This window comes from Idiotropiscis lumnitzeri, chromosome 3 (assembly GCF_059441095.1).
Source record: "Idiotropiscis lumnitzeri isolate Australia: NSW breed Sydney's pygmy pipehorse chromosome 3, RoL_Ilum_1.0, whole genome shotgun sequence".
NCBI classification, from domain to species: Eukaryota; Metazoa; Chordata; class Actinopteri; order Syngnathiformes; family Syngnathidae; genus Idiotropiscis; species Idiotropiscis lumnitzeri.
In genome coordinates, this window is record NC_142393.1 from 4,404,903 (window position 1) to 4,431,277 (window position 26,375).

The following is a 26,375-nucleotide window of genomic DNA, read 5'->3' on the forward strand; positions in this document are numbered from 1 at the left end:
TTGATTTTGACGCTTGATTTGGTCGCCAGATTATTGCCTCTTATAAAAAACAAAAAAACAGTCTGGGTTACAGAGTGCTTCTCAAATAATGGGGCGGGCCCCCTGAGGGAGGGAGGGGGGCACGTGTGACGCTGGGGAACATGCTTTTTTTCCGCCATACGACAAAAAAGTGTAATTACACCTCCAATCCAGTAGTCGGCAGTGGCGCTCTCCATTCCCATTGTGCGCAGCGGGTTTTTACTCGTTTTGCAGCAAACATGCTATTATTTGAAGTTGCGGCGGAGAGTGGGTGGTGGGGAGGGGGTGCGAATTGTTTTCTTCTTGCTATGTCACCAAAAATAATTGAGAAGCACTGCACAAGCTATACCACAGCATTGTAACTGCTGCGATGCGCAAGGCCTGTTCTTTCATGTCAAAGAGTGAAACTGCAGCTGTTGATCAAAAGAACCATTGATTAATGTTGAATCAATTCAACGAACGTTGCCATCGTTTCCATCCAGGTTGCTGTGGATAATACCAAAAGATTGACATAGAAGCAACTAATTGGACTGAATTGCATTAAATGTCACGCTGAAGTCTTTATTTGGTAAGACTGAAGGAATTAATATACTGTATTTTTTTTTCCTTGAATTGTTTTTGGATTCCTGAGATTTATGTTTCTTACAATTTCTACTCTACTTTTCCCTTTTTTTCAATTAGTGTACTATACTTAGTCATATATAATGAGAATAAGTGATCTAGCACTTGTGCGTAACAATCGTTGTTTTCCAGATGACACTGACACGCTGACATGATTGGTGAAGACGAGTCAATGTGAAGTAAAAGCGAGCACATCATCTTGCTTGTTGCGGTCACTACAGCCACGGAGAAGTCTGATGATCATTGGCATGCCAAACATTAAAGGTAAAAAGTGGCGCAGCTCGTGAGCCATGAAGTCTCTCAGCACTTAACATTGAGATGAAATGGGATGGAACGCTGCCTTTCATTCTGTACGTGTTTATTCAGGCCACTGCCCTCAGAACAGTGGCAGAGCGAGCCCCCGTTTCTCGACATCAGCTGAAACACTGAGAGGCTTCTTGGTTTTTTTCTGCAGCGGCATGCGTTTCTCACCTGACGCCACAGTTTGCGCTCATCTCCAAATGTACCTTGCGATCACCATCTGTCGCAAAAGACAACAAGACTTTATTTTTACATTAGATTTAAACTGTACTTATTTTATTTTATTTTTTCACATGCCTACACTTATTTTACGTGCACACATACGGTGTATTGAGTGACTTAATTGTAATATTAATGTGTATAGATAGTGAACAAATTTGCATGTTCTCCCCGTGCCTGCGTGGGTTTCCTCCGTGTACTTTTTAAAATTTTACCCAAATAAACGAACATAAGATTAAATGCAAATTGAACTAAAAGTTCAATACAATTGAACTGTGCTTGGGCCGTGATTCTTTACAGAAGTCTAACACTCGGCACATTACTGGAATTGACTAACAAATAATCCCAAATTAGCCTTTAATGACAAAGTAAAAAGTAGATATTACATTAAATTTCAAATACAAAATAAAAAAGTTGCCACAAAAATACAAACAGCTGAAGTAGAGTAAGAAAGTATTTGTACTTTTCCACTTTTCTGTCTGCAAATACCACTTTGATGTGACACCCATTGAGTATGTCTCCATCAACCTACATGCTATCCTACATCTCCATTATTTATGAATAAAAAAAGTAAAAGCTCTTAGTCCCTTTCATTGTCAGTGGTGTAATCCGTTTGGAAATTGGTGGGAGGAGCGTTGACAAGCAAGGAGGGGCGGACACATTCGCCCCTCTGTCCGCTCATCCTGCACGCTTGGCGCACGAGCAGATGCGATCAACTTGTGCTACCTGCTTAAAGGCACCGCCGGGCCAATCTCTGCCAGCTGTCCGGTTAAGGAACACTTTTCTTTTTAAATTTGAAAAAAAAAAAAAAGCCCATGAACCGGTAGGAAGTGGATGGAGAGAGAGTGCAAGTAGAGGATGCAAGAAGCGCAGAGACAATCAGGGAGCGGATTAGATGTCACTGCGAGTAATCAGAGCGTGTTTGTTGTTCAAGAAGCGGAAACGACGACGACGACAGCAACAACAAGAGAAGAACCAACAAATGAGCTTGAAGCGTCGAGATGGCATCTTGCAATACGAGCGGCGTGGCTCGGTTCGGGACGCGCGTAAAAATGCTCCAACTTGGCACGACGCACTAACATTGTGAACTTTTTTTTGAAGTGTCGGGACTACCTCTGGGCTATGCATCAACAAGCTGGTTACTCTCTTGGCGGCACTACGGGATTTAACTTGGATCCGAGTCACCATGTCGAAAGTCATCCAAAGGAAGAACCACTGGATCACCAAAGTCAACGAGTGCGTAATTGTGCGGGACGCGTGCGGCGAGCTGAACGTGGAGCTGCGAGGTGGGGCTGAACATGGACAGTTTGCTTACATAGGACACGTCCGAGAGGATGCTGTCCTTTGCCAGGGCGGGAAAATCAACGAGGGGGAACTCATACTGGAGGTTGAGGGGCTGCCAGTGTCCGGATTACCCCTCTATGACATTTTAACCGTCATCACGTGCACAAAAGGGCCCATCATTTTGAAGACTGTGCGTCAAGGTAAGACAGTTGAAGCGAATTTTGCTTGAGGAGGAATAAAGTATTGATCTAACACTGGGGTGGGCAAAGTTTTTGATTGGCGGGCCACAATGGGTTCTAAAATTTGACAGAGGGGCCACCAGGAGCAGAGTGTTTTGGTAACATCACCCCATCGGAGGAAAAAAAAAATACATTTAATTTGAAATGAAAATGAACAAAAACATTACAACAAAATATCTGTGTTTGACGCACCAGCCTATTTAGAAAATAAAATATTAACAAGGTTTATTCATTTAATTATTTTTTCAAGTTTGGCGGGGCGGATTAAAATGTTTAACGGGCCGTAGTTTGCCCACGGCTAATCTTACATGTGGGGAAAATTTGTTCTTATCCGATGAAACTATGGTTGCGCTTTTCGGTAACTCCAAAAGGTTTTTTTGTCGCAAACACAAAACTGCCCATCTTCAAAAGAACTCCATCAGAGAAGCCCAGTTGTGTTATCATCATATTTTGGGCTGTTTTTTTTTTTTTTCTTCAGTTGGAACCAGAGCCTTAAACACGGTGCATGGACTAATGAAAAGTTCCAAATTGCAATCAGTGTTAGCAACAAACCTCCAGGCAGGAAAAACTCGACTCGAAACAGCTGAACTTTATTTGTGCCTAATCCGAGGCTCTTGCAATGCTGGCCGGTGTGTTCTCATTTTCTTTTAACAATTTTTTTCAAATTTTCTGAACGCAGCCACTATTCCAGTGAAGAAAGGGTGTGTAGACTTTTGCAACTACATTGATGCAGTTGTTTATTTTTACTTTCTCTCCAAACTATTAATTAAATAAATAAATAAATCTATCTATCTCTCTATCTAGTTGAGATTTTGGGGGGGGGGGGCCTGATCGTCATTCCAACAGCACCTCACCCCGTCCCCCATGCTTGACGTGAAGCGCCACTGACAGCCCCCGTGTGCTCGTTTGTCCAACCCACACTGGGTCCCACTTGAGGCCAAGAGGGCACCGACGCTAACGGCATCTTGAGAGGCCGAGCTCCCCTCCCAAAACGCATGAGATGTGTGAGTCAGCCAAATCGGCAAACTTGCAACAATGGAGTGTTATTTTTGTCTCCGCTGGGCCGTGCGGGATGTTGCTGCTCTTTGTTCTGTCAATTAGCGTTGATGGGAAGCGAACGGCGCTGTGTTGTTTTGCTCGGGCCAGGCCGCTCTTCTGGGCAGCTGTCCTTATTCGCGTGGCTCCTCGCGTGCGGGATGACCCGTCGCCCACGGTCTGCTGCATCCGCATCTGTCTCAGAGACAGCGATGCAGATGCGAACTTCGGCTGTTTGTTTGCTCCGTCTCTTGCCAGTTGTGTCTTTTTTTTTTTTTTGTTCCAACTCATCCAAACGGGGACATTCGGCAATGCCTCAGTGGTTCCTGATAATGTGGACATTTGTGCATGCATCGCCAGCCTGTGGTCCCGCTTCCCACCCCGGGACCTCCCGCTCTACACGCCAGCACAACATCTGATAAAGCTTGCGCTCCCTCCGGGGAAATCATTAACAAGGTTACATAAGAGTTTCAGGTTAGTTTCGACTGTACCGTACGTCCATTAGTGAACGCTTGAACTATGTCGCTGAAAGTCACGGCCTCCTGGGAAAAGGACTCCGCATCACTTTTGCTTTGCTTTTTCCAAAGATGGGCTACATTTTGCTTTCTTTTGAAACGATCCTCGAAACTGCAGACTGAACGCATTTCCTGATCCCTCCTTGTGTGTGTTTTTTTTTTTTTGTCATTAGTGTCCTGCATGAATCAGCACATTGTTCCAGTTTGCGTGATTAGAGGATTGAAATATTCTTCAACTTGCAGCCTCACAACTCTTCCATTGTGCATTGGAAGCTTTTGTGTTCCATGATCCGTCATTTGCCAGACCTGATGAGGGGCTGCGGGGCTCTCCGTCCCCGTTTTTCACTCCACAGGACTGCGGGTCATGTTACTTCATCACCCTTGCCAACGTGAGATGAAATGTTAGCGTGTTTGAAGGGCGGGAGCCCTGCAGGTGTGCTCCCGCAGAGGAATGCAGAACGAGAAGCACCTGAATGGAGTGTCGGAACATTCCATGGGTTAGGCTGGAAATATTACACTCGCCGCCGTTTCTACTCTGGACTTTTCTTATCTCTCGGTAAACAAGACTTGACATTGGGAAGAAATCGATGGGATGGCGAATGTTTACTGGCACGCGGGGAGTGACAATATTACTTTTGTTCAACTTTGTTTGAGTTTGCGTTTCAATCTCACCGAGTACAGAATGTGCGTTGTTTACGCATACTCGTGAGTGCTGAAGAGGTTTTATGGGTTTCTGGCGACGTTGAGAAATTTGGGACTTTGCCTTCTTTTATCATCGTCGGAATCCAGTGAGAAGTTCCAAAGTTCATCTTTGCGCTTGTTATCAGATGATATTGGTTGGAGTTTAATATGAATGATCCAAATTTGGAGTTGGGGTCATTTGGCTAAAAATCCACTAAATGTGTTACAAATTCCTGCCAACTAAATAAAGTGTAAAAGGAAAAAAATAAGAGCAACTTTATTTATATTGCACATTTTGTACACAATCTCACTCCATGCGCTTGACATCATGAAAAGTACTTTTAAAGGTTTTTACAAACAAAAGAATTAACGACCTAAAATGTAGCTGGCCCAAATCACTAAAAGAACAAGCAAAATAAGAACAAGATTTTGGAAGAAATATTTTTTTGAAGCATGGCCTTAACTTGGATTTAAAAATATTTCCACTTAGGGCTGACTTCACAGCTGATTCCATTTGTGAGCAGCAGAACAGCTAAACGCTGCTTCACCACGTTTGCTTTCAACTCGGGGCTCCATTGATTGACCCCCGAGTTTGCAAAATGGTTTGAACCCAAATTGTTTGACTGATGATTTGTTTAGCTGCTCTGAGAACGCCAGAGCTCGTCTGATTGTGGAAGCTAGCTAGCGTGACGAAAGGTATCGGTCCATCAAATCCCAGGCCAAAAAACTTCATCCGATTCACTGAGACCCTGCGTAGCGAAAAGCAAAGAGAAAGAGTTGGAACCCCACCTATTATTGTAAGTAGTTGACATCAAAGAGGTGTTTTCATAATTAGCATGTAGCATTGACAGAGGCTAATCAGTAACAAAACTGGTTCTCATTGTTGATCGCGACCTTAACGTCGAGACTTTAGCAAAGACGAGCTAATTACCTGCCGGTCAGGATCGTCATCCGATGTGACCAAAATGCTTTTGACAGCGCATTGCCGGTGTGCGAGATTGTGATGATGCAGTTTGATGTTTTACAACGCAGGTTCAAATCCCCCTTTGGTTCAATAAATGTAATCTGACATCTGCACTCGGGTATTTAGATCAAGTGCGTTGGATAAATAATCAATCACATTGAGCTGTTGTGACAGTCACATGGGAGCGGTTGTCCGCAACTCCTAAGTAAACCAAACGATCACTGCCTGCCACCGTGCGGCAAAAAAAAAAAAAATTCAGACCAGCGGGCTGACGACAATGCAGCGACGGAACATTCGGCTTCGGCCACACGTGCTACACGGCTAACGTTTTTTTTCCGTGCTCACCACTAAGATGCTTGCCGTCACGACTAATAAAAGCCGTCGTGATTTTTTTGTCGGGAAAGTAGCAGGCACTTTGAGAACAACTTGGCACGTGGTTAACGTCCCTTCAATCAAGAAAAGCTTTGAGTGCGCTTCTTTGGTCTTTTATTCCAAAAATGTCTCGTTTTGATGCCTCTGTGGCAGAATCCCAAGACTAAACTTTTCAAGGCTTCCGAACCCGATGCAGGCATCAGAAACAAATTGCATCTCGTTGTTAGGCGGGATCCTCGTCTGCTGGCCTGACCTTTGAGCAAGGCACCCTCAGAGTTTCCAATGTTTGCGCACAACTTCTGTGTTGGCTCGTGCAGGTTCCAGCATGGCTAGTTGATGACAAAATTTCACGGATGCACATTACGCTTTATGCTTGGCCCCTCAGGAGTTGTATATTTAGACTAAATAGTTGGCTCGTGTGCCGCTCAGACGCACGGTAAGGATGTGAGAGCATTTCAGAGACAGACGTTCTGTGATGTTCTCCTTTCCAGAATGCAAATAAGTCACTTTTTAAATGGGAACAATTTGTTAAACTTGATGATGTGCAACTGACTTAACTCATTCGCTACCATTGACGGATATAGACGTACTTTCATTTTACCTGTGCTGGCAGTGAATGAGTTAAAAGTCGCCGATTGCTCGACATTCGACGTATTCCGAAGCTGCTGCCGTTCTTCCTGATAAGAAGCTCTTCCCTTGTCCCTTTTTTATCTTTTGTCTTGAAGACACTTTGCCTTCTCTTCTTTTGTTGCCCATGGAGGAATATCCGTAATATCCTCTTTGCTACAAAAATGTGTTTACACATGAACAATGAACCATCTTCAAAAATCCAGTTTACTGTGTTTGGGGATTTCGCAGACGGTGCTGCCGCTTTCTAATCCCGGCACACCTGATAATTTGTGGCTTAAATCCATCCATTATCTGTTCCGCTTCTCCTCACAAGTGTCGCGGGGGATGTACTAAATTTTCGACCATCTTAAAGCAGGTCTAAGTTGCGGCGCCGCTTGTGTAATGCGATTTTGGTGGATTCGATTGAGGCGCAGGCAGGCAGACTCTGCGCCTCCTCCGTATTTCGTTCAGGAATTTGACATCAGCGTGCTTCAAAGCCTCTGAATCATTGTAGAAATTGATATATTGAACCAATTCTTATTATCATCTTGAATCTATATTTAAATTACCCCCCTGACAGCAGCCCAACTTTGAGTAGGGTGAGGCGGCGTTAGTCACACAGGCTGTACAATCAGAAGTGGAAGACCGTCTCCAAGTGCCCACTTTAAAGCGACGAATTTGACTTCATCCGCAAGTGGAGATCTTGCAGTTCCTTTTAAATTTGCTTTGCGCTCGCCAATTTCCTGCGTGGACTCTAGCAAGTATGTTGCTTCTACAGATTTAAAGGCAATGAGGGGAGCGGCTTCCATTGGCCCGGAAACAAGCCGGCTGTGTTCACTCTCACAACGGCGCAAATGCCCATTTCTGCCTGCGCTCATCTTCGAAAATACCCCCAAAAAACTGAAAATTCCGCTCATGTGCACAATTAGACTAGAATTGCATTGGGCACAAAAATACCTGAAGATTTCCTTCTCGTGTAATTTCTTCTAGGAGTGGCATTTATGTATTGCCAAATATTGTGATATGATTTGCCGAGCAGAAAAGAACATCTTCTTGACCCGTGAGAACTTTAATCGTGATGATGATGCACATCACATCATACTGTTGGCTGTCTTAATGAGTCTCAAAGCAGAAAATAATGAATTGACCGTTTGATGTTTTGCAAACTCAAAAGGGATGTTTCTCAATAAACAAACACATGGGAAGAACAAGCCAGTAAAGCGCCATCATTTCATCTCTTTCTGAATCTGCGATTTCCCCCCCACTCACAAACACACACACACACACACTCACACACACACGCACTTCCACTAAATCACACCGGCAATCAAGCATCAACAGTGGAAGAGTGTGTTCCGTATAGTGGGGATAAATTGACATTTAAGCCGCGCTACTTCTAGTTTCACACATCTGGAAAGGATTACGCACCATTCCACACATTTTCTTTCACATGAATCAATTCTATTTAAGGTCAATTTCTTTGGCTCTGTTTTTTTTTTTTATTTCGGCACTAATTACACCTTCGCTCAGATTTAAATAGAATGTAGTGCAAGTGTAACACTCCGGTTTTTCAATGGTCCTCTGTCATCAAGATGGATTTTCGAGGCTTTCTTATTGACAGAAAGTATTTATGTCGATAGCATTGTTGATAAAATAAAGTGCGGCCAGACATTCGAATATTTCTCTGTAAAAAGTAGTCAAGTAGAATGGTTAGCAGATGATCCTTAGAGGATTTCTCGGCTGATCTCTCTCTCTCTCTCTCTCTCTCTCTCTGTCCCATCCACTCCTTGTGTACTGTGTCAATCTCTAGAGATTCAGGTTGCTCATAAGCCCTTGAGAGGCTGACCTGATCCTGTCCTGCTTTACTCGTGTATAAAACGCTTTATGTCCTATCATCTGACATCCTGACGCTAATGTCCTCACTACGCTAATCGCAAAGAATGCGTCTTGTGTGAGGAAGCATCAAGTCATTTTACAGACGAGACATTTTTGGGCAGCATAGATTTAATGTCGGCCAAAGTACATCCATGAATTTTGCATGTTTAAAAAAAAAAAGTATTTTTTATTTCAATTCTAAACAATGGAAAATTATGTACAGTATAAGTGGTTTACTGCATAAATGATTTCTGTCATATTTTCATATCTCTGTGTGAAAATGACTCAAGTCATGTCTAACCAAGGTCCTAGAGGAGCTGCCATCCTTCTACGGTGAACATTCTTCCTGTATTCATGCCGGCTCTGGAACCACCGGGGGAATGCTAGCCGCTGAACTGACTCAGGCTACGAGGTGTGCCTGACTAGCTAGCGCCATTAAGTATCATCGCTAATCCTCAGCTCCGTGGCAGCAAATACTTCTGACAAGTATCATTTTAACTAAAGGAGGACCAGGAGTCGCTCATCAAAGCGACACACCGAGGAAAAAAAAAAAAACGGGGAGATGGAGAAGGCATGCTAACTGATGATGTGAAACTAGTATCGTAACACGACACCTAAGGGGAAAATAAGCGCTAAGGGGCTGCAGTACACTTTTACAGAAACATTTGGAGGTCATGGGACTTCATTTCCCATTTAACATTTTGATCAAACTGGATTGGACATTTTTTGGACAGAGACATTTTTTGGCTCAAGTACAAACTAACCAATTCAAGTTGATTTGGAACGCGCTTGCTAATGTCAAAACGAATAGCGACCGAAGTGCAACTGCTAGCAGCTTCCGCTGCAAAGAAAGTTAATTAATTATTTTTAAATCGGGAGATACAGTTTACTGTTACCGTGAAGTGATTAAATTTTATACCATGATGTGATTTTTTTTATTTTGGGCCTCATCACCCAACGCTGAGTGTATCTAATATGTGTGGAGCAAAATCATGTGACGTAATGAAATCAAATCAGAAAGAGGGGAGTTGTTTGGGGGTGGTGTTGAAGTCAACTGAGTTAGGTTGACCCATCAACAAAAATAACTCACCAGAGAGGACTCTTTTGTGAATGTCTCACCTAAAAGCTACCACATGGTGGAACCAAAAGTTAACAAGCAGCAGCACAATTTTTCAGCTCATTCTCAAAATTCTCCGCCTTCCGAAAGGCGAAAGGGGCTAACATCACGCGAGAGGATGCACAGCATTGGACAGGTGTTGAAAAAGCTTTCACGCAACTGACCACACACATCCTGACTTCCAAACACCCTCCCCGGCCGGATCTTCGGTTTAAATTGTCTGTCTTTGTTAGCTGGACAGTGCAAAAAAAAAAATGTCAAGGCTTCTTTTTGCTTTTATGAACATAGTGGGGGTGCAGCATGTTTGCAAATTTCTGCAGCGATCTTCTGTTGACTGTTGTTGCAACACAAACGCATACGAGAATGGACCGTGGCATGCCTGTAAAACACAACAAGTATTATTTACAACTTCCATTTGAACTTCCCATACCTGTTATGTGCCATTCACATGTAGGCCCCTCCCCCCCAAGCACCACATGAGTAGCCAACTGATTGGTCGCCAGTGATGAGACATTGCGATTTTCTAGTGATGTTGTAGAAGTGATCGTTTGAAAATGGAAATATTGTCAGAGATTTAGAGAAATAAAGTGTTTCAGATCGAGTTTTGCCTTCTTTCTAATTATTGTGCGGAATCATTAACAAGCTAATATCAGTATTCATTGATAATATATAATAGCAGGGGAGGCACGGTGGGTGACACGTCCGCCACACAGTACAAAGGCATAAGGTTCGATTCCAGGTCTGGCCTTCCTGTGTTGAGTTCTCCCCGTATTGGTACTCCAAATTCCTCCCACATTCCAAAAACATGCATGGTAGGTTAATTGGACACTCCAAATTGTCTGTAGCTGTGATTTGAGCACGAGTGGTTGTTTCTTTTGTGTGCCTGGCGATTGGCTGGCAACCAGTTCAGGGTGTACCCCGCCCACTGCCTAAAGATAGCTGGGATAGGCTCCAACACGGCCCCGCGACCATGGTGAGGATGAGCGGCTCAGATAGATCTAGTATCAGTATTTAAGGTCATTTGAACGAAATTGTTATTTCAGAATTGCATTACAAACTGGTAGCCCGGCGCGTTAAACAGTGTTCCAGAAGTAGTCAGTCTCAAAAAAGGTTGGTTGCCCCCTGCCTATACGCCCAAAAATCTCAGTATGGTTCACAGGCTCCCTCTAGTGGTACACTAAACAATCGCTGCCTGAACACAGTTCAGTTGTATTTGACTTGATAGTAATAGTCATTTAGATATATATAACTCTTTGTTTATTATTCAGATAAATAATAAAATTTCATAGAATTATTATTAATGCTGTCAAGTGATTATTTTTTTTAAACTAATTAATCACAAAAAAATTCTATGATTAATCGCGATTAATCACATTTTTCAACGACAATTTTTTGCGAAGCTTGTAACAGATATTTACTTGAATAATATCTTGGACTTGATGCAAAATCACCAAATATGAAGTATATTTAATTCAAAGACTGTTCTAGTAGCTTTCTTTGATCCTTGAATACAATCTAAATGGAGACATCTTTACAGGCATTTTTCTTCGAGACATTTATCAAAACCGCCCACAAGCGCCACACTCCAGCAGTGTTGCTTTGCAAGGCCCAGTGGTAACTTGAACGCGGTATTTCAGAGACTTGCAAAAAATGTACAGCTAATTGGAAGTAAATCAAACTGAGTTAATTGAGTTAAAATATTTAACTCGGTTAAAAAAAAAATTCGATTAAGCACCTGAGTTAACTCTTTAATTTTAACAGCCCAAGTTATCATACATATGCCCCGCCTAAGATTGGCTGGCAACCAGTTCAGGTTGTACCCCGCCTCCAGCCTGAAGTCAGCTTGGATAGGCTCCAGCATGTCCGCAACCCTCATGAGGATAGAACGGTTCATATAATGCACGGACGGATTATTTGAGTACAGTTTTTTAGTCTATATTTAAGTACACTGGTAACATTTAAACTGCGACTTACGTTGCCATCATGTACGATTCATCTCATCGCGTGGCATTTGGAGTGTGTCTTGTCCTTGTGCTAGCTGGCTTCCTCCATCGAACATTCTCAACCCTGTCAAGACGTCGGCACACAATTCATGCTAGTGCTGGACAATTTTGTGGAACAATTAGAAAGTGCGAGCCCGTGTGCACATTCAAGACGGATTGATGTGTTGCATACAAAACATCTGTTTGTGCAGCTGGACCACATTTGCATAATACCCAGAAGACATTTCTGTGTTGTCACATCAAGGTGATCAGTCCGTATTTGTTGCAACAATTCCTTGTACGTCTTTGATTGGGATTTCTTTCTTGACCCCCCTCACATATCCAACATGAACGCGTTCATGCATGGAGACTCTCTTGGCGTGAGCGTGTGAGTCTGACAAGACAATATTTCGCCCGTGGGCTGCACACGCACGCATGTATCTGCACGAACGTGCACGCGCACAAGCATGTAATTTACCACAATGTGACATATGCCTCTGCCTATAAAATCAGTGGCTTGCGTGTCTTCCAGCAGCTTTAAATGATTGAAAATGTTGACCTAGCGAGACAAAAAATATTTGCTTTGCTCATGAAAACTTGCTTTGTCCTGCAGACTTAATGGAGTATTCATCTTCATTTGCAAATGACGCCAGTGTCAGGGATACAAATCTTACTCAGAAGAAAAAATTGTGTTTTATTATTTTATGGCTGCCTGGTCTCATTATCGAGCTCCGATGAATTTGGTTGATGGGGGGGGGGGGTGAGCAATAAACCATCGCCGGCAAACGGCATCGTCAGACAATCATCACATCGCAGAAAATGAAGAGGGAAGGGGAGTGTATTTTTAAAACTGTCAAATGATAAAAGCATTCCATGTGAGAGTGCTTTTACAAAACACAAAGTTGAGATGCTTTCGATCACGTGATCTTCGTACGGTTTCTTCTTCTGGGCAACACCCATATCTCTTCAAATTTACAAGATATCATTGTTACTTGTCAACCTTCCCGTGTAGTTTGCGTCATCATATCGTGAGCGAAATGTGAGAAGCGATGAATATTTTTGTGCTTGATTGTCCAACATCATTTCAACTTTTTTTTTTTCAATCCGCAAGGTGGTTACTATATTTACCTTCATTCCTTTTACGTACTTCCTGCTTTTAGACCTTGAAAGCGCTTTGAAAAAAAAAAAGTTCTCGTTCCGCGATGACGTCCATGAATGTGACATTCGCTTTGCATGTGTGATGAAGACAATATGCAAAGATAAGCAAAATAAGGCACAGCAGCACAATTTAACGAGATCCTTCGTGTATCGATGAATCGACTCATCGGTAATTATTCCCACCTCGGGTTATTATTTGATTCTATTTTGTTTTGAAGTGTGTCTCTGTCATCGCGCTGGAACACCATCATGATGTGATAAAGGAACCGGTTGTATCCAGAATTTCCCTTTCTCTTGTCTCCAAGGTCCATTGTTAAATAAACAAAAAAAAAAGTCGGACTATTTCCTGTACATTGTTCCCTCGCTACTTGGCGGTTCGGTTATCGTGGTCGTAACTTCATCTATTGCGGGTTTACGTTGCTATTTTGTTGCTTTTCTTGCTATTTTTCTTCCTTCTAGACGGGCCAGTGAAGAATATTTCATGGATTTACAGCACCATTTTTTTTTCTTTCAATTTGCATTTTAGAATTTCCATTTTAAGTGTAACAACTGTTTAGTAAGGTGGAAACCGTGTTGTTGGTGTTGGGAGGTTCGTAATGCTAAATAAAGGTGTAAATCAGAGGTGTCAAACTCTGGCCCGCGGGCCAAATATAAATTTGGCCCGCGAGGCTACGCCAAATGACGACTATACATTTTACATTCTATATGATAATAGCAACATTCAAAATTATAATAGTAATTTTAAAAACTAAACATTGTTTTGCTTTAATAAAACTACTTGAAATAAAAAATTTTAATTAAAAAAAAATCTGCATTTATTTAGTTTTTAAAAAATTAAATGCTGGCCCGCCGATTTGTTAAAGATTAACTTTTCGGCCCACTGTGTATTTGAGTTTGACACCCCTGGTGTAAATTAAAAACAGAAAAGCCAACCTCTACTCTGCTCTGAATATCAAGACTTTTTTTTATGTCATTTTTATTCACGTCAGTGCAGGAAGAAATGTCCCCTTTGTGAGTTTGCGTCTGAAGTGTGTCCCCGTTTTGTTTTTGCTTCCTCCAAGCATTGTGCACTCGTTTGTTTCCAGGCCATTTGTTATTGCCGTCATCAGGATCCGGATATTTTTTTTTTCTGCTGACAGGATGTTTGTTGTGCTTGGATTGATTACGTTGCCTTTTGAATAAATGGTGGATATGTGCTGTCTTTGTAAGTATTGCGTGCGTGCACTTAAACTGGATGCACCAAACAAGAAGCCAAGCTGAGCCGACTTTCAAGGCCTCGCTTGAAACTCAACTCTATTGTTGATCTGCAGCTGTGAACTCGCTCCAGGTCGTCAGTGATAACGCAGAGGGCAAATCAAATTTAGAACTTCCTTCATTCTCTGTGGCAAAGTGCTGGAAACAGGTGTTTTTTTTTGTTGTTTTTTTTTTTACTTTGCTGGCTTGGTCTTTCCCTTTCTGTTGGGCGTTCAAGTGTGTTTTTTTGAAGTCATGTTCTCTTGGGTTTGGGTCAGGGTTAAGTTAACTACATATGGGGGCCACCTCACTAACAAATAAAAAGCTCTGGCGTAATTGTGACATATTATCAACTAAGATAAATTTGACATCCCAGGATGAATAAAATGATTTTATTTTTGAATAAAATTCATATTAAAGGAATAAAGACTGAATTCCAGAATTAATGACTTCTTTTTTGGGAGGAAAAGATATGCTATTTTTTTTCATCTATAATATTGAATTCAGTTTTTGAGTTTGTTGTTGTAATTTCTGAATACTTTAAATATTATTTTAATCTTTTTGGAGCACTTTGAGATTTCTCTGAAAAGTGCATTCTAAATAAAATAAAATTTATGATAATTAATATTATTATTATTAATTATAATAATAATTATTATTATTTAAAAAAATGAATGCATAATAGAAGAATTTGTTTTCATTTTTTTTTATTCTCTTGCGAAAAAATGGCTTTTCTTCCTCGTTAAACTATACGTAATTATCGTAGTATCTGACTTTATTTACGTAAGAGGTCTGCATAGATGCATATGTGCACAAATCGTATGCGTTTTATTGTGAACATATATCAGGTCCATCTTGTTGTCTATGAGCCAACAGATGACTTGGGGGAGTGGGTGGTGAGGTTGGGGGGTGGAAGGGGTCATTTGGTGAGACGCCCAGGCAGCCGATGACATTTAGGTGAGGCAGCCAGATAGAACTGATGGCACTTCTGCTTTCTTTCCATCACATATAGGCTCAGTGAAAATGCGATGAACATGAAATTGTGTGCTTTACTGTGGGGAGGTTTGCACTCAATCAAAAATGTCTAAATAATAAATCATACAATAATACGCCATAGTCAAATTTACTCTGTTAATATATATTTTATTGCACAGCAGTAAATTCCCACATAGGCTTCATTCACTGACCCTCCACTCAGCCTTCTTGAGCTTTTTCATTCCTAAAGTGACAAAACATGTCGACCTCTTTGTCTCTGATGTGGCTTTTTTTCCCCCCTTTCCATCTTTCGGTCGGCTCAAATAATAACACAGAGCGGAGGGAGCGTTCGGCACGGGTTCCTCTGGTTATATTTAGAAATGAACAGATGCAGTGCACTGGAGCGGAACATGCCGCCTCTGCTCTTCTTGCATGCTTGCTCGCGTGCGTTCGTGCGTGCACGCGTGCGTGCGTGCGCGTCTTTGTCTGTGATTCTTTCGTCATACCAGTTTTCCCATTATACACTGCTGATTCTGACTCAGCAGCCCAGCGGTGAGGAAATGGGTCAAAAGTGGCCAGTAGCTGCCCGCCTTACAATACAAACCATCTTTTTAGTCTAGATAAGTGGCTCTGTGAATATTTGGTGAAAAGTTCCCCGCAAAAAAAAAATTATTTTGCTCTTGAAGTACCATCATTATGACCAATATTAAAATACAGGAGCATAGTAGGCCTAAAGGTTTATCCAAAAAGAAATGGTTTTGTCCCTCAAAAGTGTTTCCAGTACTATTGTAAACACTGTGACATTGTGCCTAGTTTGAACATTAAAGGGGAGGTCAACCCAATTTTTTTTTTTTTTTTTTGCAATTACATGTTGTATGCGCCTTCACTCAAAGTGACATCAGAGTGACTCAGGTAGCGACCAATCACGGCTTGCCTGTTCTCTGATGCTGAGCCCCGATTGGTTGTTAGCTGAGGCCTGAGCAACTGTGATGTCATTTTCATTTGACAGCAAGTGACAAAATGGCCGCCCCCCCCCCTGAGATGTACAAAAACAGATTTCACTGCTTAACTCATATTCCACAAAAGCAATTAATAATTAACCAGAATGCCGTGTTGCGACTTGTGAGACTGCATAGAACATATTCTTGTCAAGAAAACTTGGGGGAGGACTTCCCCTTTAACACTGCGCTTAAATGTAGTAAAAAAAAATAAATGTACAAAAATGATTATTTACTTAAAATGTGTTGCATGTCAAATCTAAATAAAAGTTTAAAAGACAAAGAGTTAATGAAGGTTAAATGGAAATAAAAAGTTAAATACAACTGAACTGTCTAGACAGTGATGGTTTTGTGTACCAGTAGGGGGCGCCTGCGTGCCACACTTTGAGGCTAGATGGTCGACTGCAAATACAGTGGTGCCTTGAGATACCAGTTTAATTTGTTCTGTCATCACGCTCTTAACTCAAAACACTCATATCCCAAGACGTGGTATAAACAACCGTTGTAACAGTTGAATTAGCCATATTTATTTTTTTTGCATCCCCAAATTGTGTTCATTCGGTGTTGGGACATTTTACATGAGGCCTACACCTCACGTCAATATTTGGATTTCTGCTTGCTCGCATTTCACTCTTCATTTGGATTTTGGTTTTCTTTAGATTCAACATGAACTGTACTGTCAACAATCAATGCGGGTGCTGTAAATGCAAAACAAGCAATTACAGCACGACTAATTAGTATGATTTAGTTGTGATTAACTTACACTGGATTGCTGTGAATCAAATTGGAGCGTTGTAGTCGTAGTGCAGCAGAATTGAGTCCCACGAGTGAATATGAAATTAATCACAAAAAATGAGCAGAGAAAACACATGAGTGTCCTGTTCCGATTTGGGACTTTTTTTTATACATGATGCTGCAAGTCCACTGATCCAGGCGCTTTGGATGAGAACCAGATGAAAGCAGCCCTGGGTGTGGTTGCTTATAATTAGAGAAGGAGAGAGGAGCTGGCTTTAAACTCACTCTGTGATTGTTATTTTTTCCTCTCCACTCCCTTGTCACTCGTCCATCCCACCAAAAGCTCAAATCAAACGGCAGATTGAACTTAATGGAAGCCAGTTCATATGTTGCATGTTTTTTTTTCTGGCTGCCACAGTGGAGGTGAGACAAGAAGAGGGAGGAGGGATGCTTATTTATTTCTCTTTTTCAGTGAGCCAGGCATGATGAGACGATCATAGTGTCAGGAATGGATTAGTTGTGTCAATTGCATCCCCGTGCATGTTGGCCCCTCCCTCTCCTGTTGGATCCTATTGAGTTAAACACTAAGTACGCCTAAGTAACTGGAGACTGGCAGGATGTCCTGAGACCTACAGGAAGCTACTGAAACAATTGAATTGACTGTTTAAGCAGCGTGCATTTCCACTTCCTTGTGTCAGTCAGCCAAAGGGAAATACTACGTTATTTGTCCACAGGAAGAAATGACATGGTGTTTATTTGATGTTTTAGTCCTGCTATTATTGTGCTGAACCGCGCCTGTTATTAAACAAACAAAATCAATGTGGAACATAACTGGCTTGTTGGACCATCACCAAGTGGACAGATAGAAAAATCCGGAACCCATTTACTACCATTGACGGCTCAAGACGTCAAAGCTCTTTTTTTTTTTTTTTTACTCGTCTGGTAGTGAATGAGTTAATAAAAATATGATAATGAGCAATATTCGAGTAGCATTCTGGATGTATACACACTGTATTAAAAACATAAACATTTGTTTTCACTCCCATTTTTCACAAGTAGAACTAGAAGATAGGGACATTTTCATGTAGGCAAAAGGCCGATTGATATTCACAAATCGATCTGCTATTTCAGGAGTTTTCCAAGATAAACATCCACTTTTTAGTATTCCACACTTTTTTTTTTTGCACACAACAAGAGTCAAGCAAGTCAAAAGTTGGACGCAATTTGCTTATGCATAATAGTGTGTCCAAGCTTTTGACGAGTCACATATGCAACCATCTTATTCGAAATTTCCTCCTGATATATTTTTTTCCTCCTAGTTGAATTTATCAATATTATTCCCACCTAAAATTTATTTATAAAGCATTTTTACAAAGTGCTGTGCATGAATTCATAATCAGACATATAAAACCAAAGACAGTTAAGTCAATAAATTGTTGCTGTATCGTATATTTTATTATACTTTTACTATATATGTTCCCTTATGATGGCTGGATGTTGTTCAATGACCGCACCTTAGGAAAAAACAACAACAACAAAAAAAAACAACCAAGGATGATACTTAATTGTCATTCCCCATATGAAGGCTGTTTTGTCATTTTAAATTTGACCACTGGAGGGCAGCATCTCATAATAACTGCACTTGGCTCCTCTCCTTTGCCAGTTGGTTCAGGGTTGCTGTGGTAACGGCTCTGCAGGAAGCTGACTTTGAGTGGCGAGGCTGGGAGACACAGAGGGCAGTGTTGAGTCGGACGACGGCTGCTGAATGCCAATGAGCAGCTGAGCTTAGCCTCACACACACACACACACACGCACAACACGGCCAGCACAACACGGCCAGCACACCGACACTGCCCAGCGCGTACCTCATCCATTACATGTTGTTTCTTGAATTTGTCGGATGATCAAAGCACATCCTCCGTTGCAACGATTAGCAGCCTATTAATATCCAGCGGCATGATTCATAGGTGTAGCAGTGACTTATGGTGGGGTGGTACTATAAGCTCTGTGTGTGGAGCAGCTGCTGTCTTACTGTATGCTTCAGCTGTGCTGATGTCTTCCGAGTCTAATCATCTGAGTCGGGTCTCTCTGTCGGGCTTGTTCGGCGTCTCCACAGTGACAGGCTTGTACCGGCGAAAGTGTAAATCACGACCTCAAGAGATATTTGAACGGGCACAAACCATCCCCCTGTCCTAAAATGAAAAGGGATGCCTAACTAGATTTACGGTTATGTAATGCTGACTGGAGGCATGGAGGATGGTATAATCCACTCTTATTTGGGTTAAACTCGTTCTCTGTGAGGGGACAGCGGCCTCGCATCTCTCCAGCTGAGGAGCAACAATCTCTGTCACACCGTCTTTTGACCGCCAGCTCCGCGAACGTCGCCGCTTCCAGGGAAGGCGTTCTCTGCATCGCTTTGGAGACTTGCCGGTTTGCGATCTGTCCTGATGGGCCTTTCTTCCATTCTTTTTATTGTCCATCCGAGCTCATAAATCCTGCGGGTCATTATGAATGTCCTACTAGATCTGATTGGTTAAACTTAAAACTGAAGTTGTTTCTCGTAGCAGCGACCAAGTGAAAAATATCTACCATACTAATGCGTTCCAAAAGTCCAAAAGTGCTTTCCTCCCTTAACTCATTTACTACCATTGACGGCTAAAGACGTCAAAGATCCCTTTTTTTTTTCTGACTCGGCTGGTAGTGAATGTTAAAGGGGAAGTCACCCCCCCAAAATTATTTGCAACAATATGTTCTATGTGCCTTCACTTGTTGAAACCTGGCCTTTTGATTAATAATATTTTTAAATATAATTTATATTTATGTATAAAATATAATGTAATAATATAATAGAAGTTAAGAAGCAAAATTCACCCTTTTAGTCCTCTCAGGGGGCGTCCATTATGTTATTTCTGTCGTCAGAAAATGACTTCACAATTTCTCAGGGTTTAGGTGATGACCAATCATGGCTCAGCTTCAGAAAACTGGTGAGCCGTGATTGGTCGTTACATGAGCCCTGAGCAACTGTGATGTCATTTTCAGTCAACAAAATGGCTTAGATGGCAAAAAACGGGTGGATTTTGCTGCAAGTGGAGAAAAAATATATAGCATAATTGTGACATCACCTAGAACTGGATGTGACTTCCTATATAGATGCAAAAATGAGAAAGAAAATCTGGTTGGAACGCTGCGAAGCACCCGAAAGTAACATTGAAGCAGTTGCAGGAAACTCTGTCGAGTACTGGCGATTTATTCCATGTGACAATAATCTCACATATTGTTCATATGTATGAGCTACGGTGTCGGATGGCAAGACAAAACAGGGGTGTGTAGACTTTTTAAACGCACTGTACCATACTCCAGCTCCGATTTAAATTCACCACCCCATTGTTTGTAATCTACAACACTCCGCTGGGATAAAACTTGAGTCTGCAAAACCACTGTAATACCGTTCCAGAATTTATTCGTGCACAATCCCAAAGACCCCCAAGCAGCGCACACATGCCCACTCGTCTCTGTATGTGTGCGTGCGCGCGTGTGTGTAATCTGTGATCCACGTGGCATTAATCCTCATAAATATTAAATATTTGATGACTCTCTCAGTGATGAAGCGTGACACTCGCTGTGCATCCCTACAGGAGATGCTTGTTCCCTGACAGAGGTCCTTGTCTCAGGGAGAGCGTGTGAGCCAACGAAATTGGCATAATGCATGACGCAAACACGTGAAAGAACCTCGTTGTATTTTCATTATCTCGTTATATTTTTTTTTTCATGATAAAGGAAAACACTTTGGGATGAAAAAAAGGTTTGCATATATTAAGTGTTTGTTTCTTTCCAATGTGATTGGTGTTTGCCTAGCAGGGTCCATAATGATGCTCGTCAGCACTGGCTGGTTGCTAGGTAACAATTACCTGACTGTGCTTTGCTTGCAGTGAAGCTACACAGTTGTGAGTGTGTAAGCGTGTGTGTGCATGTGCGTGTTTGTGTAGCGAGAACGGAAAAATACAGCAAAGTCGACGACCAACGGATGTCTTGTTTTCCCATTGGAATAAGATTTTTTGTATTTTTTTTTTTCACCATGTAGGCTCACTCCTTGGTTTCAATTTGACTTATTCACAGACTTTTTATTTTTTTAATGACAGTGTTTCTAATTTATGAGTGATCAATGTCTATTTATAGTCGCACTGGATTAAATCCTGATAAATCCAGCTGCAGCAATTTAACATTGTTAGATTGTCATAACATTGTAGGTATTTTGTTCACAATTTTTTGTTTGATATGGGACGTATGCACTTGTGTATAGCATGGCGTAAAAAAAGTGGCGGGCGGTCAAAGCCTTCTCTGCTGGCCTAACATATTCTTGACATTGATGTCGTATTATATCCTGGTGTTGAATTTTTAGGTGAGAGTTTTCATCCAATCAGAATTCAGCTAGCTTATGTTGCCAGGCAGATTTCATAATACCAGTAGCACACTCTATTCGCCCGAGGCCTTCAGACACAATCGTGCGAACGTCTATTCCGTATGAATGTGGGAGTTTTACAGTTGGTAGACAGTTGCGATAGCCAATCAGATCACGAGTTGATGAGCAGGCCTCACCTTGAAGGTGATGAGCGCGTCTTGTGATTGGATACTCACTCGTGAGGGAGCAGCGCTATGCGGAATCAACACACCCGGAAGTCGTAACTGACGACCGTTTGAAAATCTACGATATATTCTTGCTTTTTTTAAACCACAATGGCCAAAGGAGGGAAAAGTGTGGATTTAATTGCAGATACACTTGCGAGGGCTTTTTCAAGACGGACCTTTCAAGAGAAGCCAGGTCGTCCAACACTCACTCAGTAGTGCGTAAGTGTTCGTCTGTATATAATTTCTCCTGCCGTGGTGTCATAAATGATCGTAATATAAGGGGGATTTATTCAAGTCAGACTTAGTATGACTTCACTGAAGGCCTACGTGTGAAATGCACGGCCCACCACTGCGTCTAAGGCACTAGCAATCATATCTATTTGTCATGAGGATATTAAGTAAGATTGTATTAGTTCCCTCTGCTCGCTCCCGTCGAATGTTTTGGCGCGTGGCTCAGTGTACCTCGCTGCAGTAAATTACCTCCCCTTCATATTAGCTGCTGTCCAGAAGAAAATGTCCCTGTTCAGTGGAAGGCCAACATGAGGATGTGGCACCTCCCCCAAGAAGCGCTTGCCAGCTTCCCCAGACTTGGATGATGAATTTGGAGATCATTAAATGGTCCTAAATGAGACCCTGGCGTGAGAGCCAGCCCTGACCATCTGGCGCCATTGTGAGTGTTCGGTCGTGTTCAGATTTAGGCAGAATCATCCCCTCCTGTCATTGGATAGATGCAGAGAAGGCCTGGTCAATTTAGCCAATCAGAGGCTTCCCTTATAACACTGCCCACTCAATTACGACAAATAATCATCCGCGTGCACAGCAGAAGCGTGTAGAGACCTTTGGGTGGTCAGGAACTCCAAGTTGAAAAGGAGGCAACTGGAAACTTTGGAAAATCTTTTTTTTTTTTCTTGTAGAAACATTGGTATAAGGTATGCAAACACAAAATTAGAGCATGTGCTAATCCAATCCAATCCGTTATTTGTACAGCGCATTTCACACCAGCTGGAGCTGTAACAAAGCGCTTTTTTATGTTGTGATATAAATTAGCAGAAAATTAGAACACAAAGTAAAACACGTTACATCTCGGCTAGATTACTGTAATGGACTTCATTTTGGAGTCAGCCAGTCCTCCTTCAAGCGCCTCCAGTTGCTCCAAAATGCTGCTGCTCGTCTTTTAACTGGAGCTGGGAAGACGGATCGCATAAGCCCAATCTTGGCCTCTCTTGACTGGCTCAGAGTGCACTCCAGAGTTCGTCTTCAAATCTTTAAATGGCCTCGCCCCAGCGAACCTCTCCGAGCTCCACCACACAAGCACAGCCTCAGGGGGGGATCGTGCCTTTTCTGTTGCCGGTCTTTCCCTATGGAATGACCTTTGACCTCCCATTGAATGTGCTGGCCGTGTTGTAAAGCTCCCTTTTTTCTTAGTTCTTCTCATCTCAAAACAACCTGCCAAGTGTACATAACACTGAATGTGACGTAATTCGTCCCCAAGCTGATTGGCTGTCGCGAACTGCATTGACTTCAATTCAATCGCACCGCCAGAAACGCTCGCAACAAATTTGGTGTGAACTTCGCATTACAGTGCATTACAGGCCATTGAAGATTCTGGAACTCTCCCATTAAAACTGGCAATCGAGTTGCAAAGTTGGAATGTGGTTTAGGAAAATATATAAATGAAATATTGAAAACCAATCTTTGAGTGACATGTTTGTTGATGTGCGCTAACGTGACTCGACCTGTGTGTGCTATTTCAAGGTAACAAGCTGAACAAAGACCTGAAGCACTACCTGAGTCTTCGGTTCCAAAAGGCTTCCCCTGACCACGAGCTGCAGAAGACCATCCGGGCCAATCTCTATCGCCATGCTGTGCCTTGTGAGTAACGCGACATTCCGAACATGACGCTGCGATGCCCGATTGTCAATATTTGTCTGTATTTTCTTTATCTGTACCCGGCCGACCCACTTTCTGAGGCTCCTATCTTGTTTGTCTCATCTAACATTCTTGCTCATGTGATTTTGTTTCACCCAGAAACCATTCGGGCTTATTTTTTTCCTTTCATGCATGCTAAAACATTATCAACGATCTCTGCTACTAATGAATGAAACTGAAACATGAGAATTAATTAACGCTGATCACCATTCAAGTTAGGTTACAATTTCCATCAATCTCTAGGCCGGGCTCCGCAGCTGATCATATTTCCACCAATTTCAGCTTGATCTGTGTCTAGACATAACGATCCCTCTCATAACGTGTTGTCGGTGTTGCAAAGCCAATATCTTCCTTTCAGATGACCACAAGGCTCCAGGCTTTAAATGTTGGATGGAGAAGCACAGTGGAGCAATCAGTAATATGATGTCGCTGTCTGGGGGTCAATGTTTTGTTCAATTGCATGATTTAATCAGTTTAGTATGATCACGACACAACTTCCTCTTGGTTTTAATCCTTGGATTTTTTTTATTATTATTTCCTACTACTAGTTTATGGTTTGTAATTCCGTCCTCGACTTTCTCTGTCTCTCTCTCTCTCTTTCTCTGTCTCTCTCTCTCTTTCTCTCTCTCTCTCTGTCTGTCTGTCTGTCTTTCTCTCACTCTCTCTGTCTTTCTCTCTCACTCTCTCTCTCTCTCTCACTTAGCAGCCACTGTCTTCCTATCTCTCTCTCTCTCTCTCTCTCGCACACTGTCTTTCGCTCTCTCTGGCTTTCTCTCTTTCAGTCTTTTTCTCTCTTTCTCTCTCTCTCTCTCTCACTTAGCAGCCACTGTCTTCCTCTCTCTCTATCTCTCTATCTCTCTCACTCACTGTCTTTCGCTCTCTCTGGCTTTCTCTCTTTCAGTCTCTCTCTCTCTCTTTCTCTCTCACGCTCTCTCTGTCTTTCTTTCTCTCTCTATCTCTCTCCCTCTGTCTGTCTCTCTCCCTCTCTTTCTCTCTCTCTCTCACACTCACTGTCTTTTGCTCTCTCTTTCTTTCTCTCTCTCTCTCTTTGTCCTCTCTCTCACTCTCTCTTTGTCTCTCTGTCTTTCTCTGTCTTTCCCTCTCTCTCTGTGTCTCTGTGTCCGTCTCTGTCTCCCTGGCTCTGCCATGTGACCGGCAAATCCGCCTCTCTTTTTGCCCTGCTGGGGATTATGATGTTCTGATTTATTGAAAATAGATTCCTGCCTGATTATGTGGTGAACACGCTGGGCTCTTACAAAGATAGAGGATGATGAAAAGGCCTCTGTAGCACACAAAGGATAGACAGTGACATTCTGTTTCAACTCAAAAAGGCAAATGGTAATGTCTTAGGAGCCTCATCAAGGTCGTTTACGCGGGTGTCTATGGTATGCTTTAGAGGAGTTCACGGCGAGCTGTTTTCTTAAGGCAACACGTCAACAAGGACATTCGGCCGCGTTCAGTGCGCGAGAAGAGGCGAGAATTGTGGCAGGACAACTTGAGGCAGACTTTTCTGACAGATTGTAGAATGGGTCTGTCATGTCGCTAGAAGCAGTATACCATATTGGAAATGACTCTCGTTAGGACGCAGGGCGATTTCTTCACCTCCGGAAAGTATAGCTAGCGTCAACCACACGGTGGTTTTAAAAAGTTTAAAACTGCGACTTTGAGATTTTTTTTTTTCATCCATGCAGCCAAAGTGACACGGCCTGTCCCCCCTCCCGCTGTTGCCGTATGACTTTTCACCTTGATGAACCAGTTGGCTCTGCTGGGAATGTTTTGGGGACGTTGGCTTGGGTATGCAAAACATGTTTATGAGGAGCGGCTTCATCGGAGTTAATACTTCCAATACAATATCATATTTACGAGCGTGAGTTCAGGTTAATATTTTAATACAACACTGTCTCGTCATCGTTTGTCACGAGCAACATTACACGAGTTAGCCTGTCACTAGTTAGTGGTATAAATATGATCGACTTACAACCGGGGCAGATAAGATGGCTAACTAGCATGGCTAACATGAGCTCGTTTCCACTCCGAGGTAACTCCTCAAGAAGTAGCGACTCATTTTCTGAGAACTGAGAAAGGTCATATATTTTGGAGCTTTAACGGAAAAAACACAATTCCGTGATAGTTTTGTTTTGTGACACCATCAGATGCTTCTACTCTTAACCGCATACATGTCGTGTGACTTTGAATGGGAAGGTTTCAAATGAGGGTTTTAAGCGTGTGTTCGGGTTCCTCAATAAAGTTTGGGTTCAAACAAGCGTTCCAAAGGTTTGACATGAATGCTCAAGACAGGGTTAAGATTTCAATTTTGGGTTTCAAAATAGTGTTGGGAAGGCAGTTACGGTTTCAAGTGACAGTCCCCGGTGATGTGCAATAGACAGACTGTGCAACTCAGTTTTTTGTTGACTGCGAACCGTCATTTTATTTCCACCAAATCGGGTCCGTTTCCTGTAATGTGTGACCTCAGGGGTGTTTGAATCTGTGTTTCTTTTGCTGTTTATAAATGCCCCTCCCCCCGCCCGCCCTTCTTTCTTCTTGTCCCTCCTTCTCCCACTCTCCCGATGACCTGCTATCTCCGCCGCCTCCTGTTGATTGTCTCTCCGACTTTGTTCCACATGCAAATGTTTCCAGGGCATGACGAGGCCGAATGACAAAGGCAGTCAAATAAAGGCCACACGTCTCAAGCCCTGGCTTTGCTTTATCGCCACATTTCGCTTGTCTGCTTCTGAGCACATGTGCTGCCCCCCCCCCCCTGCTGGATCGCCTCCCCCCCTTGGTTGACTCGAACAGGTGCTTTTCCCTTCGCCACTGACCGAGGTGGGGTCTTTTTTTTTTTTTGTTCTTTTTTTCTACCTTATTTTCTAGCCTGCGTGCGAGTGTGTGT

The 26,375-nt window shown here is 42.4% G+C and overlaps 1 protein-coding gene across 13 annotated transcripts in view; it reads left to right on the forward strand.

Annotated features, from left to right (window-relative positions):
• Positions 1-1,846: 1,846 nt before the first annotated feature.
• The window catches only part of LOC148339495 (membrane-associated guanylate kinase, WW and PDZ domain-containing protein 1-like), a 76,152-nt gene continuing 51,623 nt past the window's right edge, over positions 1,847-26,375 (forward strand). For 9 of the 13 annotated variants that reach the window (XM_088290653.1, XM_088290656.1, XM_088290655.1 and 6 more), the window contains exons 1-2: positions 1,849-2,642; positions 23,312-23,428. In XM_088290653.1, coding sequence (XP_088146779.1) covers positions 2,345-2,642; positions 23,312-23,428 — 415 coding nt within the window. In that variant the 5' untranslated portion in view covers positions 1,849-2,344. Of the gene's footprint in view, positions 2,643-23,311; positions 23,429-26,375 lie in introns of all 13 variants that reach the window. The other 4 variants (XM_088290662.1, XM_088290665.1, XM_088290668.1 and 1 more) reach the window with 3 other exon arrangements.